We start from the raw sequence: 25103 nt of genomic DNA, 5'->3' as shown, positions 1-25103 counted from the left end.
TTCTTTTACCTTTTAAATGTATATGGTGGGTGTTGGACTTGGCCTTTTTCCCCCAAAATTTTTCGCTTTTGACCCCCTTACCTAGGATGTCTCCCCCATGGGATTAAACCTGTATAGGCCATGAGTGGTGTGAGACACCTTGTTGAAAATGTAAAATTACATGTTGTTAAATGGTGTACAGAAAATATCCCCCATTTTAAAAATGTACCTGACTGAAATGTATTGAATGTAAAATGGACGCCATGGCCATGGGTTTTGCCACTGGACTGCCATAGGTCAGCGGTCTAGATAATATTACCCAGCTACCCCTAGCTTTTGGAGGGAAAGCCTGGCACACAGGGTGCTCACCCCCTCCCCTTGAGCCAGTTTAGGCCAGATTTGCCAACATTCTAGAAGGTCCTGGCACTGCCTGGGAGGAGGGCATAAGTAAGGGGGAAGTGTCACCAGAAGGTCAGTCAGCGCTGGGACAAGGAAGAGAGGGGACCTGCTGTGAGGTGCTACTGCCACATGGGCCTGTGAGCTGGGCCCTGCACCCCTATAAACCCCCCCCTCTACTGTCCCCATGGGCCCCTGACAAGGGAGGGCCCCTACCCAGGTCACTGACGCTGTTGGACCGGGTACCACGCCAGCACTGCGTGAAGAAGCACCCAGGAGGTGAGGAGTGTGCCCCTGAGAAGGACTGTGGGGCTGTTCACCCCCCTGTGAGGTGTGCTGCCAGATGCTGTGCTGCAATAGCGCTGTTTTGGGGAGGTATGGTGCCCCCAAGGAAGCTGTGGCCCCTTCAAAGCGCCATCTGGGGAAGAGTATGCCCCTAGGAACTGTCACCCCCTTGTAAGGCACTGCCTGTCAAGCGCTATAACTGGGAAAAAGCGCTGGGTGAAGTTACGCGTTGAACTGAACTGTACAGCTGGGGAAGCGCTATAATGGTGAAGCGCTAGGAACTTGAATTGTGCCCTGCCTAGCGCTGTGTGGTGAAGCGCTGGAGAAGTGCTAAATTCCTGCCCCCCCCTCTGCGTGGTCTGAGGAAGGAGCTGAGGTTGTGGGCAGAGGGAGGAGCAGAGCGCTGTGAAGTGCGCCGTTTGCTGAGGAGGAATAACGCTGGAGGAGCCTACCCTCGTTTTGGCGCTCTGTCCGCCATATAAATAATTAAATAAAAGGAGCCTACCCCTTATCACCGTCGCGGCCCGGGGAGTGTTGGCGCTGCCTCGCGCTGCCTCGCACTGCCTGGTAGCTGTCAGGGAGGCCCCCCGCTGTGGTGTGGATCGACGCGGCGGCCCCCGGTACCAGGAGAGGGCCGCCAAAGTGAAGAAGGTGCCGCGCTAGGCCCTGAGGCCGCGGCACTCGCGTCATGTGACAGGGGCCTGGACGCGTCATCGGCCCGCCCCCGCCGCGCACGGATTGGCCTGCGCAGCCGTGCCCTGGAGGGCCGAGCAGGGATTGGCCGCTCGCGGCAGCCCAGGAAGAAGAGCGTCGTGAAGCCCTGGGCCCCCGTGAGGGAGGGGGACCCAGGTGAAGGATTGGTGCGGGCCCCTGTGACTGAGCCCCGATTGCCAGCGACCGGAGCGGGAGGCCACCCCGCCGGTTTGTGCTCCTGAGTGAGGGGCCGGTGACATAGGCGGGGCCGGGGCACACTGTCGGTGCCAGCCCCGCCTACCATACGAAGCAGAGCCCAGAGGAGCAGAGTGCCTGCGGGGCTAGCGAGGACGAGGGAGGCCGCATTGAACCCCCGCCCCCCGGGCCCCTGTGAGGAGGAGAGGCCCGAGTGACGCCGCAGGAAGGGGGGAGGCCTCGAGGCATATTGCCGGTGCCTGCCCCCTCCCCGGAGGAGAGCCCCGCGTGTGTCCTGCGTCCACATTGAGGCGAAAGCAGAGCCCTGGGGAAGCCGGTGAGTGGGAGCTCGAGCGGAGCCACCCTGGGAGGGACCTACATGACTACCGAGTCCCGGAGGGGACTCAATCAGTAAAAGACCTCTCAACCTGTATGCAGCTGCCTGTGGGGACCGAACCCAGCAGGGTGCCCTGAGTAAAGGTCTTTGTGGAGGACATGACCCTGGTGGGTAGGCCTGGCTCCTATGTATAACTGGTATGCTGATGGTACTGCCGAGGTTTGGGTTGCGGGTTGGGAACTGGGGGTGGTTATACCCAGGTGCCCAGTATTCAGTTAATGACCCCGGGTGGAGGTGATTAGACTAGCCCGAACCTTGCTGAATGAAGTGTTACACCCACCTAATGAGTTGGTTACCTTCCGGGCCTAATGTGATGTTGCCGGAGCTCTAATGATAGGTGCATTCTGGATTGAGGGGTTGTCTGTCCCTTGATTTAGGCCTACTCCGCCTGATGTTTGGTACCCCTAGGTTTATGATAGAGGAAACCTTGCTGTGTTAAGGTGCTGTAGTGACCTGCCCTGTAGATCTTGCAAAGGCGGCCTGAGGGACCTATGGTTATACCCGCATGCTATTAGATGCTGGGCTGCTATGAAGGCTTCCCTTACAAGGGGTTATGTATGAGGTGTTATTCCAGGCCCTGGTTAATGTACCAGATTGATGGGCCAGACAGGCTGATTCATTACAGGTGCTCCTGTCTATTATTAAATGTGCTGTGATGCTCTGTTTTTCCCTTACAGGGGTGGGGTTTGGCGTAATAACGCATGAAGTGTGGTTATGCTTAATGTTGAAGTTTGCAATTACAGCCTTTCCCCGAGGATGAGAGCCTGAGTTGTTCCCGCCAGATTGGCCCCAGGTCTAGTGTTTAATTAACCATCCTTTTTCCTTCCAGCATGGACTTTGGACTCAACCCTTTTTGTCCCATGTAAATAATCCCCCTCTGAAGTACTTGGCTCTGGTGCCAGTTGGCGCCTTGTTGTGACTACCACTATTTTGTTCCTTTTTACTTTGCAGGTTGGAGACATCACTAAACTTAATCTTTTTCCAACCAAAGGTGGTGTCGTGACTCTTTTGTGGTGTGATTGGTGTGTCGTCTGTGGGTACTGCATGAATGCTTCACATGTCCTCGAAGTTTGGCCTACCCGCTTGATGCCATGCTACCCCCTTGGAGATTTGGGTAACCCCCATTTCTTACATTGGTGGCAAGCGGTGGGATCGGACTTGTGTTTGCGCAGTACCACAGCGGCCACAGGTTACACCACAAGTAGAGCCTTGTGGTGGGGATTATTGTTTGGAAGATTGTTTGCTAAATTGCTTCCTCCTGAAGAGTGTTCTGAACTGTCCCCTTGTTCCACTGGGAGGGTGTGTCCCGGGTGTACCTCGCCACGATAGGGTTGATTTACCAGGAAGTGGAACTGATGGAGTACACCGAACAGGAGGTGATAGACTTCCTCCTGGAGAGAGGGATACCCCCAGTAGGGAACATTAGGAGGAATTTTTTTCTCTATGAGGCCCTCAAGAGGAGAGAGCCCTTAGAGATTGATGGGGACTTATCTGACTACCCCCCCGAGGTGTTGAAGGGTCAGTGGGTTAGAGACCAGAGAGAGGGCTCCCCATCCAGAACCCTGGGAGGTAATTACCCCGATGAGGAGGAGGAAGAATTTGAGAGGGCGGAGATGCCAGGAGCTGATGAGGACACTGTAGATAGGGAGTCCAGCACTGGGTCCAGCCCCGGGGCCACTGCCCAATCCCTTACCCTGTCCCCAGAAGAGTGGGTAGATAGGAGGGAAGAGAGGGAGTATCAGCTGGCGCTGGCAAAGCTCAGGCATGCCGAGGGCTTAGCGCAGCTGAGGGTAGAAGAGCAGCGACTAGAGACTGAAAAAGTCCTAGCGCTGGAGAGGATGGCGGAGGCGGAGAGGGCCTTCGCCAGGGAGAGATCAGCTCAGGTGGGTAGTTTGTCCCCTGAGAGTGGTTTTAGGAGTCTGGATTCACCGAGGTGGGTGGGATCCAGTGGTGGCAGCGAGTGTAGGTCCAGTGCAAGGAGTCCCACTCCCGAAGCCCAGGAGACTGTGCCTGATTCCCCGGAAGAGGAGGACGGGTTAGTGTTCAGGGGTAGGGGAAAGCTGTCCCATCAGTCCTGGGGAGAGTTTGAGGAGGAGTGTTGGACTGTACTGGAGGATTGGGTGGTGAGGAGAGCAGTGGAGGATTGGGAAGGGCTGTGCCATGCTGTTATCCGGGAGCACATGCTGAGGAGTTGTTTCCCAAGACTGCGTCACCATCTGTTGCAGTGCGGGTTCTCAGACCCCAGGGAACTTGCACGGGTAGCAGACCTCTGGGTAAGTGCCAGAGCGTCTGGGAAGGCTGAGGGGAGTGATCCTGAAGGGAGTGAGACGGGGAGGTGTCCCAAGGTGCCCCAGCTGCGGCCACCGGGCCTGGAGTGTTCTTTAAGAGAACCCCAGCTTGGGAGGCTAGGCTGCCCCGATGTGTCATCCAGAGGGAGGGATCCCCTTATGTCAGGAGGACCGGAGCATCAATACTCAGAGCTCCAGTGGTTCGGGGGTCTGACCACTCACAGGGTTTAGATCCTGGACTGGGGTTCCAGGTTCAGGGGTTGCCTGACCTGGAGGGTGGGGTTCCTGTAATGCAGGTCCCTACCAAATTGACTCCCAGGGGTACCACTCCCAGTGGGAGGGTGCGGAACTCTGGGAGGGGGTGCAGAGGGAGGAAGGTCTCTTCTCTGTCACCGGCTCAGCCACAGGGCATAGATCCCGGGTTGGGTGGCCAGGGACAGGAGTTGCCTGCCCTGGTGGGAGGGACCTCTGTAACCAGAGTCCCCCCAGAAGTGACTCCCAGGGGTACTTCTCCGGGTAGGAGGGTGCGGAACTCTGGGAGGGGGTGCAGGGAGAGGGAGGACTCGCCCCTGTCACCGGTTCAGCCTGTGGGTTTCGACTCCAGGTTGGGGAGAGAGTTGTGTGAGGGTGTCCCCAGGCGTAGGAGATGGAGGAACCCTAGGAGGAGAAGTAGGGGGAGGGGAGCCTCGCCCCTAAGGGCTGGTCAGTCTGAGGGTGTAGACCCCAGGTGGGTGGACCAGTGGAAATTTGGAGAGAGGAGAGTGGTTCAAGAGAATTACAAGCCTGAGGCTAGAGCCTCCCACTCTAGGAAGGAGAAACATCCCACTAGGGAACACCAGTGGGGTGGTTTTGTTAGTGAAGGGAGGGTTGCGAGAGAGAACCATTGGGTTCCAGAGTGGAGGAGAAACTGCAGGTGCTCCTGTAGTTGCAGGCCTGCGTCCACCTTTTTCCGCCCCAAGCAGGGAAGCCCATCAAGGCATTGATCGGTCTACCCTGGCTTTTGGCTGGGGGGGAGTTGTGTTGGACTTGGCCTTTTTCCCCCAAAATGTTTCGCTTTTGACCCCCTTACCTAGGATGTCTCCCCCATGGGATTAAACCTGTATAGGCCATGAGTGGTGTGAGACACCTTGTTGAAAATGTAAAATTACATGTTGTTAAATGGTGTACAGAAAATATCCCCCATTTTAAAAATGTACCTGACTGAAATGTATTGAATGTAAAATGGACGCCATGGCCATGGGTTTTGCCACTGGACTGCCATAGGTCAGCGGTCTAGATAATATTACCCAGCTACCCCTAGCTTTTGGAGGGAAAGCCTGGCACCCAGGGTGCTCACCCCCTCCCCTTGAGCCAGTTTAGGCCAGATTTGCCAACATTATAGAAGGTCCTGGCACCGCCTGGGAGGAGGGTATAAGTAAGGGGGAAGTGTCACCATAAGGTCAGTCAGCGCTGGGACAAGGAAGAGAGGGGACCTGCTGTGAGGTGCTACCGCCACATGGGCCTGTGAGCTGGGCCCTGCACCCCTATAAACCCCCCCCTCTACTGTCCCCACGGGCCCCTGACAAGGGAGGGCCCCTACCCAGGTCACTGACGCTGTTGGACCGGGTACCACGCCAGCACTGCGTGAAGAAGCGCCCAGGAGGTGAGGAGTGTGCCCCTGAGAAGGACTGTGGGACTGTTCACCCCCCTGTGAGGTGTGCTGCCAGATGCTGTGCTGCAAAAGTGCTGTTTTGGGGAGGTTGGTGCCCCCAAGGAAGCTGTGGCCCCTTCAAAGCGCCATCTGGGGAAGAGTATGCCCCTAGGAACTGTCACCCCCTTGTAAGGCACTGCCTGTCAAGCGCTATAACTGGGAAAAAGCGCTGGGTGAAGTTACGCGTTGAACTGAACTGTACAGCTGGGGAAGCGCTATAATGGTGAAGCGCTAGGAACTTGAATTGTGCCCTGCCTAGCGCTGTGTGGTGAAGCGCTGGAGAAGTGCTAAATTCCTGCCCCCCCCTCTGCGTGGTCTGAGGAAGGAGCTGAGGTTGTGGGCAGAGGGAGGAGCAGAGCGCTGTGAAGTGCGCCGTTTGCTGAGGAGGAATAGCGCTGGAGGAGCCTACCCTTGTTTTGGCGCTCTGTCCGCCATATAAATAATTAAATAAAAGGAGCCTACCCCTTATCACCGTCGCGGCCCGGGGAGTGTTGGCGCTGCCTCGCGCTGCCTCGCACTGCCTGGTAGCTGTCAGGGAGGCCCCCCGCTGTGGTGTGGATCGACGCGGCGGCCCCCGGTACCAGGAGAGGGCCGCCGAAGTGAAGAAGGTGCCGCGCTAGGCCCTGAGGCCGCGGCACTCGCGTCATGTGACAGGGGCCTGGCCGCGTCATTGGCCCGCCCCCGCCGTGCACGGATTGGCCTGCGCAGCCGTGCCCTGGAGGGCCGCGCAGGGATTGGCCGCTCACGGCAGCCCAGGAAGAAGAGCGTCGTGAAGCCCTGGGCCCCCGTGAGGGAGGGGGACCCAGGTGAAGGATTGGTGCGGGCCCCTGTGACTGAGCCCCGATTGCCAGCGACCGGAGCGGGAGGCCACCCCGCCGGTTTGTGCTCCTGAGTGAGGGGCCGGTGACATAGGCGGGGCCGGGGCACACTGTCGGTGCCAGCCCCGCCTACCATACGAAGCAGAGCCCAGAGGAGCAGAGTGCCTGCGGGGCTAGCGAGGACGAGGGAGGCCGCATTGAACCCCCGCCCCCCGGGCCCCTGTGAGGAGGAGAGGCCCGAGTGACGCCGCAGGAAGGGGGGAGGCCTCGAGGCATATTGCCGGTGCCTGCCCCCTCCCCGGAGGAGAGCCCCGCGTGTGTCCTGCATCCACATTGAGGCGAAAGCAGAGCCCTGGGGAAGCCGGTGAGTGGGAGCTCGAGCGGAGCCACCCTGGGAGGGACCTACATGACTACCGAGTCCCGGAGGGGACTCAATCAGTAAAAGACCTCTCAACCTGTATGCAGCTGCCTGTGGGGACCGAACCCAGCAGGGTGCCCTGAGTAAAGGTCTTTGTGGAGGACATGACCCTGGTGGGTAGGCCTGGCTCCTACGTATAACTGGTATGCTGATGGTACTGCCGAGGTTTGGGTTGCGGGTTGGGAACTGGGGGTGGTTATACCCAGGTGCCCAGTATTCAGTTAATGACCCCGGGTGGAGGTGATTAGACTAGCCCGGACCTTGCTGAATGAAGTGTTACACCCACCTAATGAGTTGGTTACCTTCCGGGCCTAATGTGATGTTGCCGGAGCTCTAATGATAGGTGCATTCTGGATTGAGGGGTTGTCTGTCCCTTGATTTAGGCCTACTCCGCCTGATGTTTGGTACCCCTAGGTTTATGATAGAGGAAACCTTGCTGTGTTAAGGTGCTGTAGTGACCTGCCCTGTAGATCTTGCAAAGGCGGCCTGAGGGACCTATGGTTATACCCGCATGCTATTAGATGCTGGGCTGCTATGAGGGCTTCCCTTACAAGGGGTTATGTATGAGGTGCTATTCCAGGCCCTGGTTTATGTACCGGATTGATGGGCCAGACAGGCTGATTCATTACAGGTGCTCCTGTCTATTATTAAATGTGCTGTGATGCTCTGTTTTTCCCTTACAGGGGTGGGGTTTGGCATAATAACGCATGAAGTGTGGTTATGCTTAATGTTGAGGTTTGCAATTACAGCCTTTCCCCGAGGATGAGAGCCTGAGTTGGCCCCGCCAGATTGGCCCCAGGTCTAGTGTTTAATTAACCATCCTTTTTCCTTCCAGCATGGACTTTGGACTCAACCCTTTTTGTCCCATGTAAATAATCCCCCTCTGAAGTACTTGGCTCTGGTGCCAGTTGGCGCCTTGTTGTGACTACCACTATTTTGTTCCTTTTTACTTTGCAGGTTGGAGACATCACTAAACTTAATCTTTTTCCAACCAAAGGTGGTGTCGTGACTCTTTTGTGGTGTGATTGGTGTGTCGTCTGTGGGTACTGCATGAATGCTTCACATGTCCTCGAAGTTTGGCCTACCCGCTTGATGCCATGCTACCCCCTTGGAGATTTGGGTAACCCCCATTTCTTACAGTGGGCGTCTGCATAGCCTATGTCCTTCTGCTGCAACTGCCCTTTCCAACGCTGAATTGTTTGTTGTGATTGGTGCTGTGGTTCCTGAGATTACCCGCCTCAAAGGTTTGGGCTCTTTCTTTATTATATTAGTATAGATTTACACTACAAGTGCAAAAAGGAACGAAAAGGCTTTATGCTGAGAAACTTTATTTTGATAATGTTTGGATGCTGGACGTCAGGCAGCTAGAATTTTTGGTTTGCCTGCATGCTGACATTGTCAGATATAATTCAGTATTGATTGGAATCACGGGGTGAAAATAGCTGGGAATTTCAGAGTTGTTATAAATAGGTGCCCTCAAAATATGTCCTGCCTGGGGACCTAAAAGCCTTAAGATGGCACAAAATTTCGTTTAAGTGAATCAAAGCCCACAGAACTTGGCAGCGAGACATAGTGCATAAATAAAGAAATGGATGCCTATTGGCAAAAAAGGCAAAAAGGCAAAACAAGAGACAGGCAATTATTATGTACAATAAATAAGCCAACATTACTGGATGTGTAAAAATGCATTTCATTGTGGGTATTTCTGCAGTGAAATCGACTACTTTGAAACAAAGTATACGAGGGTTACTTACCGTTTCTGGACTTGAGATCTCTATGGATGACACGAATTGGGGCTTCCATGTGCAAATAGTGCATCCCTGTAGAAAAACAGAACAGGTTTTAATAGGAAATATATTTCTGTATCTTTAATACTTTTCTGTGTGCTTTTCTTCATCCCTTTATAAGGTAGAAAGAAACTACTTGTCTAGGATTCACCAAAAATAAATGTGGCAATGTTGGAATGCCAGTTTAAAATCCATGCTGGCTGGGATGCATTTCAATACTCACAGGTGACTTCAAGAACTCAGAACTTAACATGGGCATTTCTAAAACTTACAAGCGATGGCAGTAGTGGGATATTAACAGGGCAAAATGGAAAACAAATTTAGGGAACATCCTATGATCTTGTTTATCAAATGACTGTCCTCGTTCATTTACCTTCACACTCTTAAAACGGCACCATATACCAATTTATTGTACTCTGGTCCTTGAGTTACAGACTATGCTCCTGGTTTTACCCCTGATATATACCACCCTTCACAATTCACGACATTTCTTTCTTGTTTTCGGATTTTACATCATGATAAGGTCAATCATCAGGGTGCGTTGCTAGATTGAGACCTCAGTTTACAGCTCCAGGTAAAGAGCTGTGCATTGTCGAAGGAAGTTACTGCAGCACTGTTTTCATTTCACAGCCATGTAAGACAAAGCAACTTCAACCATTACAAGAAGTGCCTAATCCGAGAAAATGGATCAAGTGGGCCGCTAAAATCTGTCTCTTAGGGAGCCAGTAGTAGATGCTGCCCAATTCCAGTTTTGCCAAACAGGAAGTCAGTCTAGTTTTGAATTCACTGCATGCCTCTTTCTACCTGTTCAATGTACTTCCTGTTCTTTTACTCATTCTTGAGAGTTGCTTTCTTCACTGTTTTCTCCCTTTGTCAATTTTTTTCTATCATTATCTTCATCCTCATTTTTGTCTTTTCTGTCTTTCTCTCTTTTGCTCGGGTCAAAAAGGCATATGTGGAAAAATTAAAGGCACTCCACAAAGATGAGGGCCAGTTTTTTGTAAGCACAAATTAAACAATGCTAACAAGCTAAAAGTAAGTTCACACACACTAAGATGGATGCTAGTCAGTGACAAAGGGTGGGCTCCTCGAAGGGCATGGCAGGCTCAGGCAAGTTGGAGCACTTATGTTCGGACACTTCATGTTTTATCTTTCTATGGCTGATTACTGGCAAAAGATTTCAATGTGAAAGCAAAAAAAGCGAAATTGGAACTAAGTTATAGTTTCATATTTTCTTTTGGGGTCATAAGCTGCCGTATAGTTGATAGGTAGGGCTGGACTAAATCCTGTGGAAGCCCTTAGGCAGTCGAAATTTCAGGGGGCCCCTCGCAAATGATCTCCTGATACGTTTAAAATTTTACCAACCGAAAATTGAAATAAACCAATTTTATTACACAAAATTTAACATTAACAATGATTAATGTTATAAAAATTCTTTTTTTTTATTGTTAAAAAACCAACATTTTAAATATTCACTTTCCTCAATTTGTTTGTGGTGAAATCTTTCAGGATATACTGGCAGTCTACCTTTTGCAAGACGTCGCATTCAGTGGCCATAATGGCAAGTGAGTTCAGTCGTTATTGTGGCCCCCACCGGCTCATATTAAGCACTGAAAGGACTCACATGATACACCAGCGGTAGAAAGTGACCACGCACCCAAGACAGGAATCTCTGGTGTTTCTTAGCCCTTACCCTGCCAAATGCGAGCAGTTCGGAGGAATATGTCTCCATTCCAGGTCTCCACTTTAGAACTGCCCCATTCCACCTCCCGCCGGAAGATGTCTGCCACCCGGGAAAAGATTGAAAACCTGCGTGCTCATGAGGGTATTTGACTTTTCTGATCCTGGACACCATTTGCTCCCACCATGGAACAAAGTCTTTGTTGATTACATTTCCTCACTCCAGCACCCGTTTTAGCCACTTTAAAGGCACTGCCCAGTGATGTTAAGTTCTAAACTAACACTATATAAATTAAAAACATTATATAGGAAGGCACGCTAGAGCTGTCACATACGTTTACTATAAAATCTGATTAAGACATTTAGCAATGAGGAAAAATTTGCAATAGCATCATATTTTCCTTTTTTTTATTCATATGGAAAATATTTTCATGGGGGAATTCCTTTTCTTACACCTCCTGACAACAGGGGGCTATTTTGTTGTTCGCCACACCTACGCTGCACACTTACTCCTGCCCGTTTGACATCGAGGTCTCCTTTATACTTGCATAAAACAGTAGTAGGGTGTTTCCGGACATGAAACCACCGACATTGCTCCCCCGAGACAGTGCACAACTTCCCCATTCAGAGAATCTTCCCCGATACCCACCCAAAACCTCCTGACCCACGAAAGGCCACCCCATTGATATTTACTCCCCGCTTAGCCCAGGCGGTAAATGTCTGCGGAATCAGGGAAAACGTTCATAAATGTCAGCTGTAATACCAGGCCTGGAAAGTGCTTCCTCATTTTAGGGAGCCTTTACCTCATAATTAGGGCTTATGGTATTTATTTTATTGCCATTTCCGTCTGTATTTATCCATATTTATTTTTTGCTCATTTTATCTGTATTTATCCATATTTAGTTTGGGTTTTGTGAAAAAAGTAAGCTGAAATGAGTATATTTCCACATTTATTTAACCAATAAATATGCAATCAAGCTTCAATGTCTGCCAGGTTTCAGTGCTGTGAACACCCACAGAAGATAAATCAGTGTTCTTATATGAAAATATGAAAATTTCAGTATCAACTTTGTGCATATCTACTGCTGTTAAAGCCTCTTTACTAAAATTCCTTTCTTTTTTAACCCCCTTATCTCTCAATCCACATATCTTTTGGCCTGGCAGTCATAGTAGACAGTATTTAGAATTACTCAAAAAGCAACCCAATTTCCATTTTTATCCACATATAAAAATAAATACAGACAAGAAAATTAATGTTTTCTGTCTGTATTTACCTGTAAAAATGGATAACAGAGAGCCTTGCTGATAACTGATGCGAATTAGCAGGTCTGGCCCCAGCATCCCCCAAACAAATTAACGGGGAACAATAAATGGGACTTGAGGGTAAAAAATGTTGGCATGTTGATTGCCCACAAAGTTATGACTTGATGGGTCTTCTAAAAACTGTGAAGGGCCACCCTCATGCTCCTCCTGCAAGGAGACAGGGGCTACTGCTATGGCTGTCAGTCTAAGCCGTTAACCCCAGACTGCCAAAGAGCCGCCACACTAGAGGATTTTATGAAATTGCAGGTTCCACATTCAGGCGTAAATGCTTGTGGATCCTCATTTTATGGCTCATGAGCTGACCCTTGCTCCCGCAGGCGGCACTTTTTGCACATCCACTTTAAGATGAACACAGGTGCACACAATGTGTGGTGAATGAAACCCAATGGTTTGCCATATTGTGTAATAAAACCTGCGGAACAAACCTCGAAGTTGATTTAATGCCAATCTTTAAATGCACAGCGTATTTAATATTATTTTTTCTCAATATGTTTATTATACGCTAAACACTGGCTTACTATCAAGATACAAACCACAGTGAAGTTATTTACATCTTCAGCAAGTGGATAGGTACAAATAACGACCTGAGTGAACACGACTCTTCTCTGAACTGAGACAATCGCTTGGACTGTTATATTTCATCACAAAAGTGTACAGAACCGTCGTATACTAGTGCTCTTAAAGTACCCGTCTCAACACCATTTAATGATTTTTTTTTAAGCAGGCCTGCCAAGTACCACGCATCAGGCGTTAGAATAACACATTTCAGTGTGGTGGTCCGCATCACTGCACTGAAATGCATTGCCACGCATATTTAGAGCTTCAGCTCAGCTGCCAAGTGGCTGGGGAGTGCTGTTTGATTAGTGGTAAAATACAATTTGGTAAAAGCGGAGAGTGGCAGGAAGCAAGCTGTGCACGCAGCTTGGCAGGATTGGGGGCTGACTGAGCTCAAGTGCAACATAGTAAACACTAGAATTGAATCATGCGTGGCAGGGCATAATGGTTAGGGGAGTGAGTTTGTCTGAAACTCACAGTTATAGGCATGTGGTGCTATATTTGAAATTAAGTTTGCTCATGCCTCAGGGATTCCTGCAATCAGGAGCTCAGCTCTCGCAACACCGACAATCACAGCTGGGCCCAGGCAGGGTGGTGGGCTCATCGCGGGCGGAGGCTGAAACACGTGGATTACTGCTGTGGTCGGGCAGAGAGGTCGTATATTATTTATAGCTCTAGTGCCCAGAAGGCTGCAGTTAGTAGCTGAGCGAGCCTCTCTGGCACAGATGTGACCCAGACCACCTGCCGGCTCGTGTACGTAGCTGCTTTCACTGGCCGCCCTTACCCTGCTGCAAAATTAAGTAAGTCTGCCTAAGCGCCTACTATCCGTGTGCTGCAGTTAACGGGTGAAAGTTTCCGTGTAACTATTGTTTGCTGTTTGCACAGGGCCAACGCCATCTTCAGCAACTACCCTCACCAACCAAGCAACTTTGGCAAATAGCAGAGGGGCATCTGACACCACCCAGACTCCTAAACGACAGTTGTTTGAACTTACTTTGTCCGTCATGATTCAAAGGTGTCATGAATCCCTCAGCCCGCCGGACATATGTGCAGAAATGTCTCACTTACTATTTACTTCATGGCAATGTCATTTTGGTAAAGCCTTATGTTCAGCTCAATAACGTACCTTGAGAATTGACGGGCCGGGAGTGATCACGTAGTGTGCAGAGGATTCACTTTGCTAGGAAATAGTCTGCTATAGAATAGTGCGCTTGAAATGGAGCATCAATCTTTGTGCACCAATAATAACACTCTGTGCAGCCAAGACCAGGCGATGCATAATTGTATAAGGCACATATCTGCAAAAGTGATTCAGACTAACTGGCCCGTCTTTTGGGTGCATGGAACTTAGTCTACATTCAGTGCCCTGATTCACATGCGCTCACAAGAGCGGGGAAACAGGCAAAGAGAGGTTTTCTTGGTAAGGAAGATTTTATAGTGTAGGATTTGTGCAGCTGTCTTTTTTTGCTGTGCCTGTTGCACGTGCAGTGCTTTCCCAAAGTATGGATGTCACTGTCACAGGTCCTTCTGATTTATTTGCCTGTTTCAGTGCCTGTTAGTTCTAGAGGGCAGTGCCAGGTTTTACTGTTTATTTCCCTCATATAAATACCAAACCTTACCGGAGCTTAATTGAAGGAGCCTCTATCTTCTAAATCAGCAGAGTTGGTGGGCAGCAGCTTTCTTTTTCCTTGAGATGCCATCTGCCAGGCCTCGAAGGATAGGTCATGTGACTAGTCAGTGTGTGGATTGATTACCTTTGGCTGCGTGTGGGCTAGTGCACCAGGTTTTACTGTTGATTTCCATGATTATACAACACAAATTAAATGCAGCAAGTCTAGGTGATGCAATCTTCTATACAGTGCAAACAACTATACAGCGTGTCTTGACCAGTTCAAAACTGCTCTAATTTGCAAATGTGGGCCAATATTACTTGTCTGATTTGCTAAAGGAGGGGCACTTTTAGTCTTCTGCCAGGGTTTATTTTCGGTCCCAGTCCTGCCCTGGAGTGGGGGTTGTTTCTTTTCCAGCCTGATTTGCAGACACAAGTGAGCTCTCTGACAGCCCAGGACTGGCCCGTCTGCAACTCTTCAGCCTACATTACATTACACCACCATTCAACTTTTTAGCCATATTACACCGAGAACCGAAGGCATGTTCTTCTTAGTCTCAGTATATTTTTAGACGCACTGGCCTCTAAAACTTACTTTGTGCCTACTGCGCAGTGTTGACCTACGATTGATGTACTGTCAGGGCAAGCAAGTGGCTCACAGCCCCCTGAAAACGTCCTCCTTGTGTGTCTTCGTTGCTGTGAAAGGCTTTGCCACAGTTATTTTACAGTATGGTAATTTAAAAAGAGGTTGTTCGTTAGCTTTCATTTCAGGAGTTTTGAATCCATTTAAAGATATGTTTCTTATTGTTCCGAATATTGTAATTTCTGATATTTATCTCTTTCAATGCACTTATTCCATGGTTTTAATGGAGAGAACGTGTCACTGTAAGTGTCACACATCTGGCACCTGAATATTACTCATAAGTATATTGAAATGTTACAGATAAGCAATTTAAAATCTCTCTCAGCCTATGACAGACTGTGCGCTTATGAAATTAAGAAGCTGAGCATTGTGCAGAACCTTAGAAAGGAGTGTGTGCTGTTGGATAAATAAGAACCACGAACTTCAAGAAAACTGTGTTGTTCGTGCCTTGGCGCTTTGCAGCAGTTGTAAGATCTTAGAGTTTCTCGTTGCTCAAGTGGGTGTAATTTCTGATATTTATGTTTCCCTTGTTTTCATTGCCTGATTTCGCTCGCGAAAAGTGTCACTCATAGACTCGGAGTCGTTGAAATTTGAATGTCACTTATGAAAATATTACACATACCAATCTGAAACCTTGGCAGGGCAGTGGAGAGAGCGGTGAAAAGGGCAATAGGCCATTCAGTATACAATATTTGTCTTTCTCTGGTTCAAGTACAACCACTGGGCGGCGGTAGAGAGACAATTTTGGATTTTCTTCAGGCAAAAACACGTGTTTCATAGATAAAGCGGAAAGTGCATTTTTAACCCGTGGCTTCAGCAGAGCATTACTATCCATGTGAGCTGCTCTGTTGTACGGGTGTTATTACATATCGAAATGGAGCGAACGGCCGAGAATAACTACATATTAAATGCTTATGAATGCGGTTTGCCTTGGTATTTAATGGTTTAACTAAGTGAGCTGTTGAAAATACAATGGAAACCAGAGACTACAACGGTCTGTCTTGTCGGACCCAAAAGAGAGGAAGCTCACGGCTTTAGCAGCAAACGTCCCTGGCCTCTATGGCTACCATCCACCCCATGACGTCTGGACGCTGTGCTTCCGTCCTATGTTCCTCTGATGCAAACAAGATGTGTTAGTCCCATTGGTTCAATGGAGAGAGACACGTGACGTAGGTTGTTACTGACAGACATAGGCACCAACCAGGTAAACAGACGCATCTGCCCACCTTCCCTTTGGAAGGCCAGGGCACTTAGGTTTCCGAGGTCCACGCCGAAGGAGTTCATCCAGTACAGGGTTTTCACTTCTGGGACTTGAAGTCCTATTTAACCCATTATAAAATGAATTCGACAAGTATCAGAGAGTGTTCCTCGTATGGTTCGATGGTATACACCTGATGCGAAATCTTGGTGAGGTGGTGAACGGTAACCTTGAAGTGTGTCTATGCAGTGTTTGTTACAGCTGAAGTGCCAATCTTTGTAAAGCAAGCTAAGAAAGTAGGTGGAAGTGGAACGAAGAAATGGGTAAAACGAGTAAAGATGGAAAGGTGAACACAAATAACAGGGAGAGCAACTGCACACACAAAGTGCCTGCCAGGTGGGTTACTGGAAGAACAAGTCTTTGGAAAATGCCTACCCTTGCCCCTTCCTGGCAACAGAGGCGTGTCGGTGTCCGAACATCCAACTTGCCTTTTGGTGCAAGGGTGACGGCCAACATAGCAAGTTTGCAGGGGCGCAGTATGCAGCAGCATAGCAAAAGCATGAGATACACTGCTCTTGGAATCACAGCACAGAAAACCGTGTTGGTGCCAGTTGAAGCTATCATCAACAGCCTCTCTTGACAGGTTTCTCCTCATGAAAGATGCCTCCTTGGTGACCTGTTTGCAGCGGGCCTCCCAAGAACCTCTATTGACCTTACTGCAGCAGCTGCTCAGGGGTCTTTCTAGTTGGCCAACAGATGAAGTAAAAGAGGACCTTCTCTGAGAGCATCTTCACAGGCGGTGGCCTTCTTGGGCGACTCTCTGCTTTCTAGATAATACTTAGGGCATGGAAGTTTCTTGTCATGGGGAGAAATGATAAAGTGAAGGAGATGCAAATGAGGCAGAGCCGGCATTACCTGCAAGAGGTCAGCGTTACGAGCGCAAAACATGGCTGAAACGTATAGGACAACATGTGGTTGTCAAACGAAATCCTAGGACTGGAAATAGGGTGTCTTAATGCTTAAGAGTTCATGTGGAAGGAACAGAAGGTCTGCGAGACAAAAAGGTGCCAGGGTGCATGAACACACGGGAAAATAACATACAATTGCATCTTGATGAGAGCTCTAGTTGAAGTGTGTGAACATACGTTACATTATTCCTAAAATGTTAAGCCTGGCGTCTCTGTTGCACTGCACATATCACCCAAAGCTCAGATGGGTAGAGAGCGTTTGAATATGTGTCCTGACTACATGGCAGCCATGTCTAGGCCCCTTTTCCATGCTGATCCAGTCTAATACTGCTCTGCAGTCAGAAAGAGTAGATAAGCACAATCCTAAAGAAATGACAGCTCACCTATGGAAAAGGGGGGCTTTAAGTGAAGGTTACAGAATCTGTAGCTCACCCTACCTTTGTATTCCTGCCTCCTTGAATCCTTCAGCAACACTCTGGTAACTAAATCAAACAATGTCAGAAAGCATAGGACTAGTTGATCAGTCTGTGCAGCATCAAACCCTTGCAGGCCATGAAAGCACAAACAACCAGAGGCTAGGTCACGTGAGATGATTCAAATCAATATAATGAGGAAGTATGAGTAGCAGAAAAGCAGATACGAGTTGTTCTTGGGGAAATGGAGTGTGTCCTAAACTCTAAGTGGCATATTTACGAGCCCCTTAGCGTCACTCTTGCACCAGGCAATGAGGTGCAAGAGCAACGCAAATGAAAAATAAGATTTATGAAGCCACATAAAGCCACCTTGTGTGGCCCTGAGGGGCTTCATAAACCTTGAGTAATGCAACGCAGCACAAATCGTTGCATTGCATTAATCTGTGCCAGAGAGGCGTTTCCATGGGCGTTGCATGGGTGTTCCCACGCAGCATCCATGGATTTTGACACATTCCCAGATTTAACAGAAGTGGTAGACCTGGGAATGCATAAAAAATCTAGGCCTCCCAGGTGAGGCAAAATGAGGAGCAATATGTTTATTTATCCTCGTTTTTTAGGTCTCGCCTGTCGATGCGCATGCGCATCGAGCAAGGCGAGAGTATTGGCACTTATCCGCTCTTTATCCACACTGCAAGGAATCGTGGCGATTCCTTGCAGTGCACGATAAATTTAAGCTCAATGCGCATGCGCATTGAGCTTAAATGCGCGTGCACATGCACCCAGCCGCCTACTCTCTCTCTCAGCCTTCCCACAACTCCGCCCCCTCACTACTTGATTGCACGGCCGCTAGGCCGTGCCTCCCCTACTCTCCTCCCCCCTCCTCCTCTCCTCCCATGCCTGCCTGCCTCAACTCTCCGCCTCCCGATCTTTTCCTAGCTCCTGATCTTCTCCTGCCGGGGTTCCGATTTCCCTTGCACCCCCGATCGTCCCCTGATTTCCTCTTGTCTCTGCCCTCGCCGGATCCTCGGTTTCCTACTTCCTGGCTCCCTTTTCCCGGCTTCCTGGTTGCGCCTCACCGAACCCGGGGCATCTCCCGGGCGTTGCACCCTCCGGTCGGCGGAGCCTGAAAGTGAAACCACGCGGGCTCTTCCTCCTGACGCTGCTTTCGGTTCTGAAGGAACACGTGTGCAGACTACAGATGAAAGCCATCTGCCCCGCGCCCCCTCCCCCTAGCACCCCCAGCCCGAGGCAGCTTCCCCTGCACAGACCTGCTCTCGGAGGTTCACGACGAAACCATAATGTTATTTGTTCCTTTACACATTTAAAAACTTTGTATCGTTATTACAGATGGTCTCCCTGACCCACTGGGACTCGGTTGAGGTTTAAGAAACCAATAACACAGGTACGTGAAAAAACCAAAAATTTACTTAACGCTACCCATTCGACAATCAGACGGAGCAACTTGGGCATTAGAACGGCAAAAGTATAAAAAAGGCGATGAATGCATGCCATAAGTTGGGCCATAAGCCGATACAACACACAGTTAATAAACCAAGCCGGATTGAGAGATGAACGTTAAGAAGGGCATTAATTCTAAATACCGGCGGTTTGTTTAATTGAAATAAAACGAACGATTAAATTAGATAAATATAGACAAAGTAGAGGTTGCATAACCTTTGTAGTTATAGTATGAGCACCTGAATGAATAAACTAACACAGAGCCATACGTCTGCCATAAAAGAGCGATCACCTGAATGGGCAAACAAATACAAAGTCTTGATATAAAAAATTACTGAGTTTAAATGGAATACCGAAGAAAAGGGTCAGAGAGACATAGACCGCGTGCAACTGGCGGGCGCTGTAAACTCCTTTCATCCACCTCCCACTCTCCGTGGCTAAACATTGCCTCACCAGGCTCCCCGCCGACCTCTACGTCGAAAAATAGCCGAGGGTTGTCTGGACATGAAGGCTTGCTGACCGGTGCTGGGAAGGACATGCTGCTGCGGTTCCTGCAGGCAGTCGATCACTCTATTGTGCGGCAAATACTATCCCTCTCTGCACCGGCTCCGCAAGAAACACACTTCCGCCTGCAGCCACCGGATATCCGCCTCCATGGTCCAATCACAGCACCGAGTAAGACGAACCGAACACCAGGAACACTAGAACAAAATGTCATGGGTGCAATTTTGAAGACATGCGTCTCGTAACTGGAGCCCCGTTTCTGTCTTATCTGTCTATACAGCGCTAAGAGGGGTGTTATGATAATAAAATGGCTTCCAGCTCCGGCCCCCAGGTTGAGTTTGCTTTCTTTCCTCTGTTGACATTTCACCCCCCGGCCTTCTCCAGATTCCGTTACAAGTGGACAAAGCACTACAGCAAGTGGTTGTGTGTATGGAACACCCTCTGTGGAGGCCACAGCGTTGTGTCGTTCTCATGCGGCCAGGGGGCATTTGCTAGCTTTTCCGAGAGGAACCCCTCACCCTCAACCCCTCAAACTCACCCTCACTCACCCTCACTCACCCTCACTCACCCTGACCATCACTCACCCTCAACCCCTCACTCACCTTCAACCCCTCACTCACCCTCACTCTCACTCATCCTCACTCACCCTCAACCCCTCACCCTCACTCACCCTCAACCCCTCACCCTCACTCACCCTCACTCACCCTCAACCCCTCACCCTCAACCCCTCACCCTCAACCCCTCACCCTCACTCACCCTCAACCCCTCACCCTCACTCACTCACCCTCAACCCCTCACCCTCACCCACCCTCACCCTCAAACCCTCAAACTCACCCTCACTCACCCTCAACCCCTCACCCACACTCACCCTGACCATCACTCACCCTCAACCCCTCACTCACCCTCAACCCCTCACTCACCCTCACCCTGACCATCACTCACCCTCAACCCCTCACTCTCACTCATCCTCACTCACCCTCAACCCCTCACCCTCACTCACCCTCACTCACCCTCACTCACCCTCAACCCCTCACCCTCACTCACCCTCACCCTCACTCACCCTCAACCCCTCACCCTCAACCCCTCACTCACCCTCACTCACCCTCACCCTCACTCACCCTCACCCTCACTCACCCTCACCCTTACTCACCCTCAACCCCTCACCCTCACTCACCCTCAACCCCTCACCCTCAACCCCTCACTCACCCTCACTCTCACTCATCCTCACTCACCCTCAACCCCTCACCCTCACTCACCCTCACTCACCCTCACTCTCAACCCCTCACCCTCACTCACTCACCCTCAACCCCTCACTCACCCTCAACCCCTCACTCACCCTCACTCTCACTCATCCTCACTCAACCACCCTCAACCTCACTCACCCTCAACCCCTCACCCTCACTCACCCTCAACCCCTCACCCTCACTCACCCTCAACCCCTCACCCTCACCCACCCTCACCCTCAACCCCTCAAACTCACCCTCACTCACCCTCAACCCCTCACCCACACTCACCCTGACCATCACTCACCCTCAACCCCTCACTCACCCTCAACCCCTCACTCACCCTCACCCTGACCATCACTCACCCTCAACCCCTCACTCTCACTCATCCTCACTCACCCTCAACCCCTCACCCTCACTCACCCTCACTCACCCTCAACCCCTCACCCTCACTCACTCACCCTCAACCCCTCACTCACCCTCAACCCCTCACTCACCCTCACTCTCACTCATCCTCACTCAACAACCCTCAACCCCTCACCCTCACTCACCCTCAACCCCTCACCCTCACTCACTCACCCTCAACCCCTCACCCTCACTCACCCACCCTCAACCCCTCACCCTCACTCACCCTCAACCCCTCACCCTCACTCACTCACCCTCACTCACCCTCAACCCCTCCCCCTCGACCCCTCCCCCTCAACCCCTCACCCTAACCCTCACTCACCCTCCCTCACCCTCAACCCCTCACTCACCCTCAACCCCTCACCCTCAACCCCTCACTCACCCTCAACCCCTCACCCTCACCCTCACTCACCCTCAACCCCTCACCCACTCACCCTCAACCCCTCACCCTCAACCCCTCACTCACCCTCACTCACCCTCACTCAGCCTCAACTACTCCCCCTCACCCTCACTCACCCAAAACCCCTCACCCTCACTCACCCTCACCCTCACTCACACTCACCCTCAACACCTCACTCACCCTCACTCACCCTCAACCCCTCACCCTCACTCACCCTCACTCACCCTCACTCACCCTCACTCACACTCACTCACCCTCACTCACCCCCACTCACCCCCACTCACCCCCACTCACCCTCACTCCATCACCCTCACTCACCCTCACTCCATCACCCTCACTCCATCACCCTCACTCCATCACCCTCACTCCATCACCCTCACTCACTCACCCTCACTCACCCTCACTCACCCTCACTCACCCTCACTCACCCTCACTCACCCTCACCCTCCCTCACTCACCCTCACCCTCCCTCACACAGTGCAATAGTTCTCAGACCATTTCAGTTAGAGCTTTTAGAAATGTTTATGGCTTTTTTTATTTGTAATACTTTACCATTGGCTACAGGAAACAAAAATGCTAAACATTTACAAAAAAAAACCATAAACAATTCTAAAAGCACTAACTCTAATGGTGCGAGACCTATTGCATTTCCAATGCTTGTTCCTCTTTCTATGTGTGCTGCATTCTGCAGCACACATGGATCGAGGAAAAAGCCTTAAGGGGTTGTTTTTGTGCAGGAAGGTACCCTTTTCTGCATAAAAACAATCCTCCTTACAAGGCAGACACCCTTGCACCGCTCACCATGGTGCAAGGGTGCATGCGCTGGCGCTAGGCAGCCAAAAAGGCGCCAGCTCAGGGGAAAATGCAAAAGTGTGTTGTATTGCCTTAAATAAGGCGCATTACTGCACTTTCCCTGTCACACAGTGCAGCAAAGTGACTTGCAGCGCTGCGTAACCTGGCCTTAAATATGGCTCTAAAGTGGTAAGAGTTGGCTGAATCCTTGAAAAAAGGAAAGAAATGGAAGCGAAAGAAGTACAATATAGGAAATTAACAATAGAGAGGCCCAGGAGGTCAGCTGCTTCAGTCTTGTGGAACTTTAAGAGTTCCCTGCAAAATAATGCCACCATAACTCTACCTCAAGCTGTGAGAATCAAAAGCAATGACTATACTCAACATGTCCAGAGTGAAGACACTGTCGGAGATCACAGTCAAGCTTCCAACTAAAAACCGGGACACGCATGCCAGAAAAAAAAAACTTCTATATCTTACCTCTCCCGGTTTTTACATTCTCTTGTATATATATTATATACATATGTATATATGTGTGTGTGTGTGTGTATATATATATATGCGCCCTTGACTTCAACACAGTAGCGTGTTTCTTGCACAGGAGGTTCGGAAAACTTTTTTTCACATTACTTTCAAACATTATGGAGGCGGCCCTGAAAAGGAATATTTTTTGAGGGTTTGAGCAGTGATCCGGATTTTATTCACTTTGTAAGTTGATGTAAGAACTCTTGCACGGATTTTGATTGACAATTCCGTTGATGGGGATTCTGGACCTTGTAGTTCTACTAGCCAGTAGAGATTGCCCGGAGGCTGACATTCAGGTCGCAAGTGCACTCAGTTGGTGCAATTCGAGCCCCATGGACTCATTACAAAACCGTTATCTCCCAAATGTGTTTCAGATGATTCATGTTAACAGCAATGACATCAGTTTTCTGCCATATTCGCCGCTTCTGTTATCTAGGGAAATGTGTTCCTTCTAATCAGTGACTAGATGTGTGTTTCCGACCTTCATGACAGCAATAACGAGCACGTCTTTTAAAGTTGCTTTAATTTTATAGATATATTAGATGGGCTGCATATTTTGAGAGCTTTGGTGCCGTTTTTGCATTAATTACTAACTCATTTAGGAATGTTATTTTTTATATGCCACTCTCCCAGTCTGATAATGCACTGACATAATGTATATGATAGGACATAATTCACATAATAGGATGGCTTTGCATTATGCGGCTTTTGTTTTTATTAACTTGCATTATGCACTTTACCTATCTAACATGCTATGTATGTTTTTCCAAACGGGAATTTACCTATGTAGTCTGTTTTTCATGTTTATCAGTGCCTGCAGTGCCTGCATTAGAGGGGAGGGCTATATATACTTTTAAAATTTAGGCGCCAAAGGGGATTGACAAAGCCTGCTGCGCAGGCGAAACGCGTCTCTCTGTCTTTGCGGGGTCGTGGGAGACCTGAACCAATAAATGTGCCCTATTCCTACCGATCATGAGTACGTGCCATTTACTCTCTGGAGTCTGATGGATGTTTGGGATATATATATATATATATATATATATATATATATATATATATATATATATATATGTATGTATATATATATATATCTAAACAACAAGGTATGCCATAACGAGACCAAGGAAAGCACACATGAAAATATCCAAGCAAAGGGCTTTATTTGTGCTGACCCCCCTGCACTGACAGACGTGTTTCGCCTACTGGCTTTATAAAAAAAAATAATATATATATATATATTCACTGAAAAAACATAGGTTTCAGGCCTTATATAGTTAGGAATTAGCATTTAAAAAACCTTTGAAATTCACCCAAAAAACTATAAGTTTTAGGGGTGTTATAGTTAGCTGGACATTTCACTCATACAAAACCATTGAAATTGCTCCATATAGTTAGTTGTACTAACTATATTTCGCGCACCCGCAATCCACTGTTGATGATGTCACATATTACATCATTCATGACATGGTCAGTGACATCACTGATGACATCTCAAATTACATCACTGATGACATCAGCATATATTCAGAAGGCACAGTCTTATCTTGGGTTCTACTTGTTTGCACAGTACATTTGTCATGCATTGAGTCACTTTTGTCCAATAACGCTGCATAGATACACATTCCCAGATGGTATGTATAAAGGTTCCCTCCTGGCCACACCCTCTGCTTCATCTGGGATTTTCCTTATAGCAAATCCTCACAAGAACAGTGTTTGTGAAGTATATTCTTGTAGTATCTTAAGTTGTACTAACCGTAACTTTGACAAGATTGCGACTTCCTTGGGGGAAGACAGGGCCTCCTGCCATTCCTCGTCTTTCATTACTTCTGTGTCTTTTTCCCAGTGGCTACAAAGTTGCAAAAGGGGGTCGGGAATGTTGTTTATTAACTTCCTATATACTAATGAGAATGCTTTTATGGGCATATATTCTTCTAGGATCCTATCTTCGAGTGGGGAGAACTCAGGGAGCAACTGGCCCCAGGGGATGGCTGCTTGTAGTGCGTGTTGTATCTGCAAATATCTAAACTTTTTTATCTTGGCCATTTCATGATCCTTTTGCAACTGGGCGAAAGGAATCACCTCGCCTTTTTTCCACTGGTCACCCACGTAGGAAATGCCAATCAGGTCCCAAGCCGAGAAGCCTTTTGAATTTCTCAAGTTGCGTAACTTTTCTGTGTCCCACAATGGGGTTGCTTGCTGTACAAGAAACCTGGTAATGCCATCATTTTTAATAGTGCGGCGCACCCCTATAGGGACAGCGGGGGGTATCTCCAATGCTGAACATCACATTTGAGTCGTTGCAGGGGGGAGGAGATTGCGCTCATAATAGAGAGCTGGATCTCAAGTGACGAAGACGCCAAGGTATTTAAACCAGTCTTTTGCCTCTGTTATAACATATCCTCTGGGTAAGACAGGAAAGTCTCCCCTCAATACATAATTGGCTGAATTAGACCAATTTATTTGA

The 25103-nt window shown here is 49.2% G+C and overlaps 1 protein-coding gene across 2 annotated transcripts in view; it reads right to left on the bottom strand.

The window, feature by feature from the left end:
* MAP3K20 (mitogen-activated protein kinase kinase kinase 20) overlaps positions 1-25103 on the bottom strand; it is a 1049056-nt gene that overhangs the window by 590360 nt on the left and 433593 nt on the right. For both annotated transcript variants that reach the window (XM_086956144.1, XM_086956145.1), the window contains exon 5: positions 8914-8979. In XM_086956144.1, the coding sequence (XP_086812270.1) occupies positions 8914-8979 (66 nt within the window). The remainder of the gene's footprint in view (positions 1-8913; positions 8980-25103) is intronic.

This window comes from Lissotriton vulgaris, chromosome 2_1 (genome assembly GCF_964263255.1).
Source record: "Lissotriton vulgaris chromosome 2_1, aLisVul1.2, whole genome shotgun sequence".
Lineage (NCBI taxonomy): Eukaryota > Metazoa > Chordata > Amphibia > Caudata > Salamandridae > Lissotriton > Lissotriton vulgaris.
Note: the sequence above shows the minus strand (reverse complement) of the source record. Positions and strands in the feature narration are given on the sequence as shown.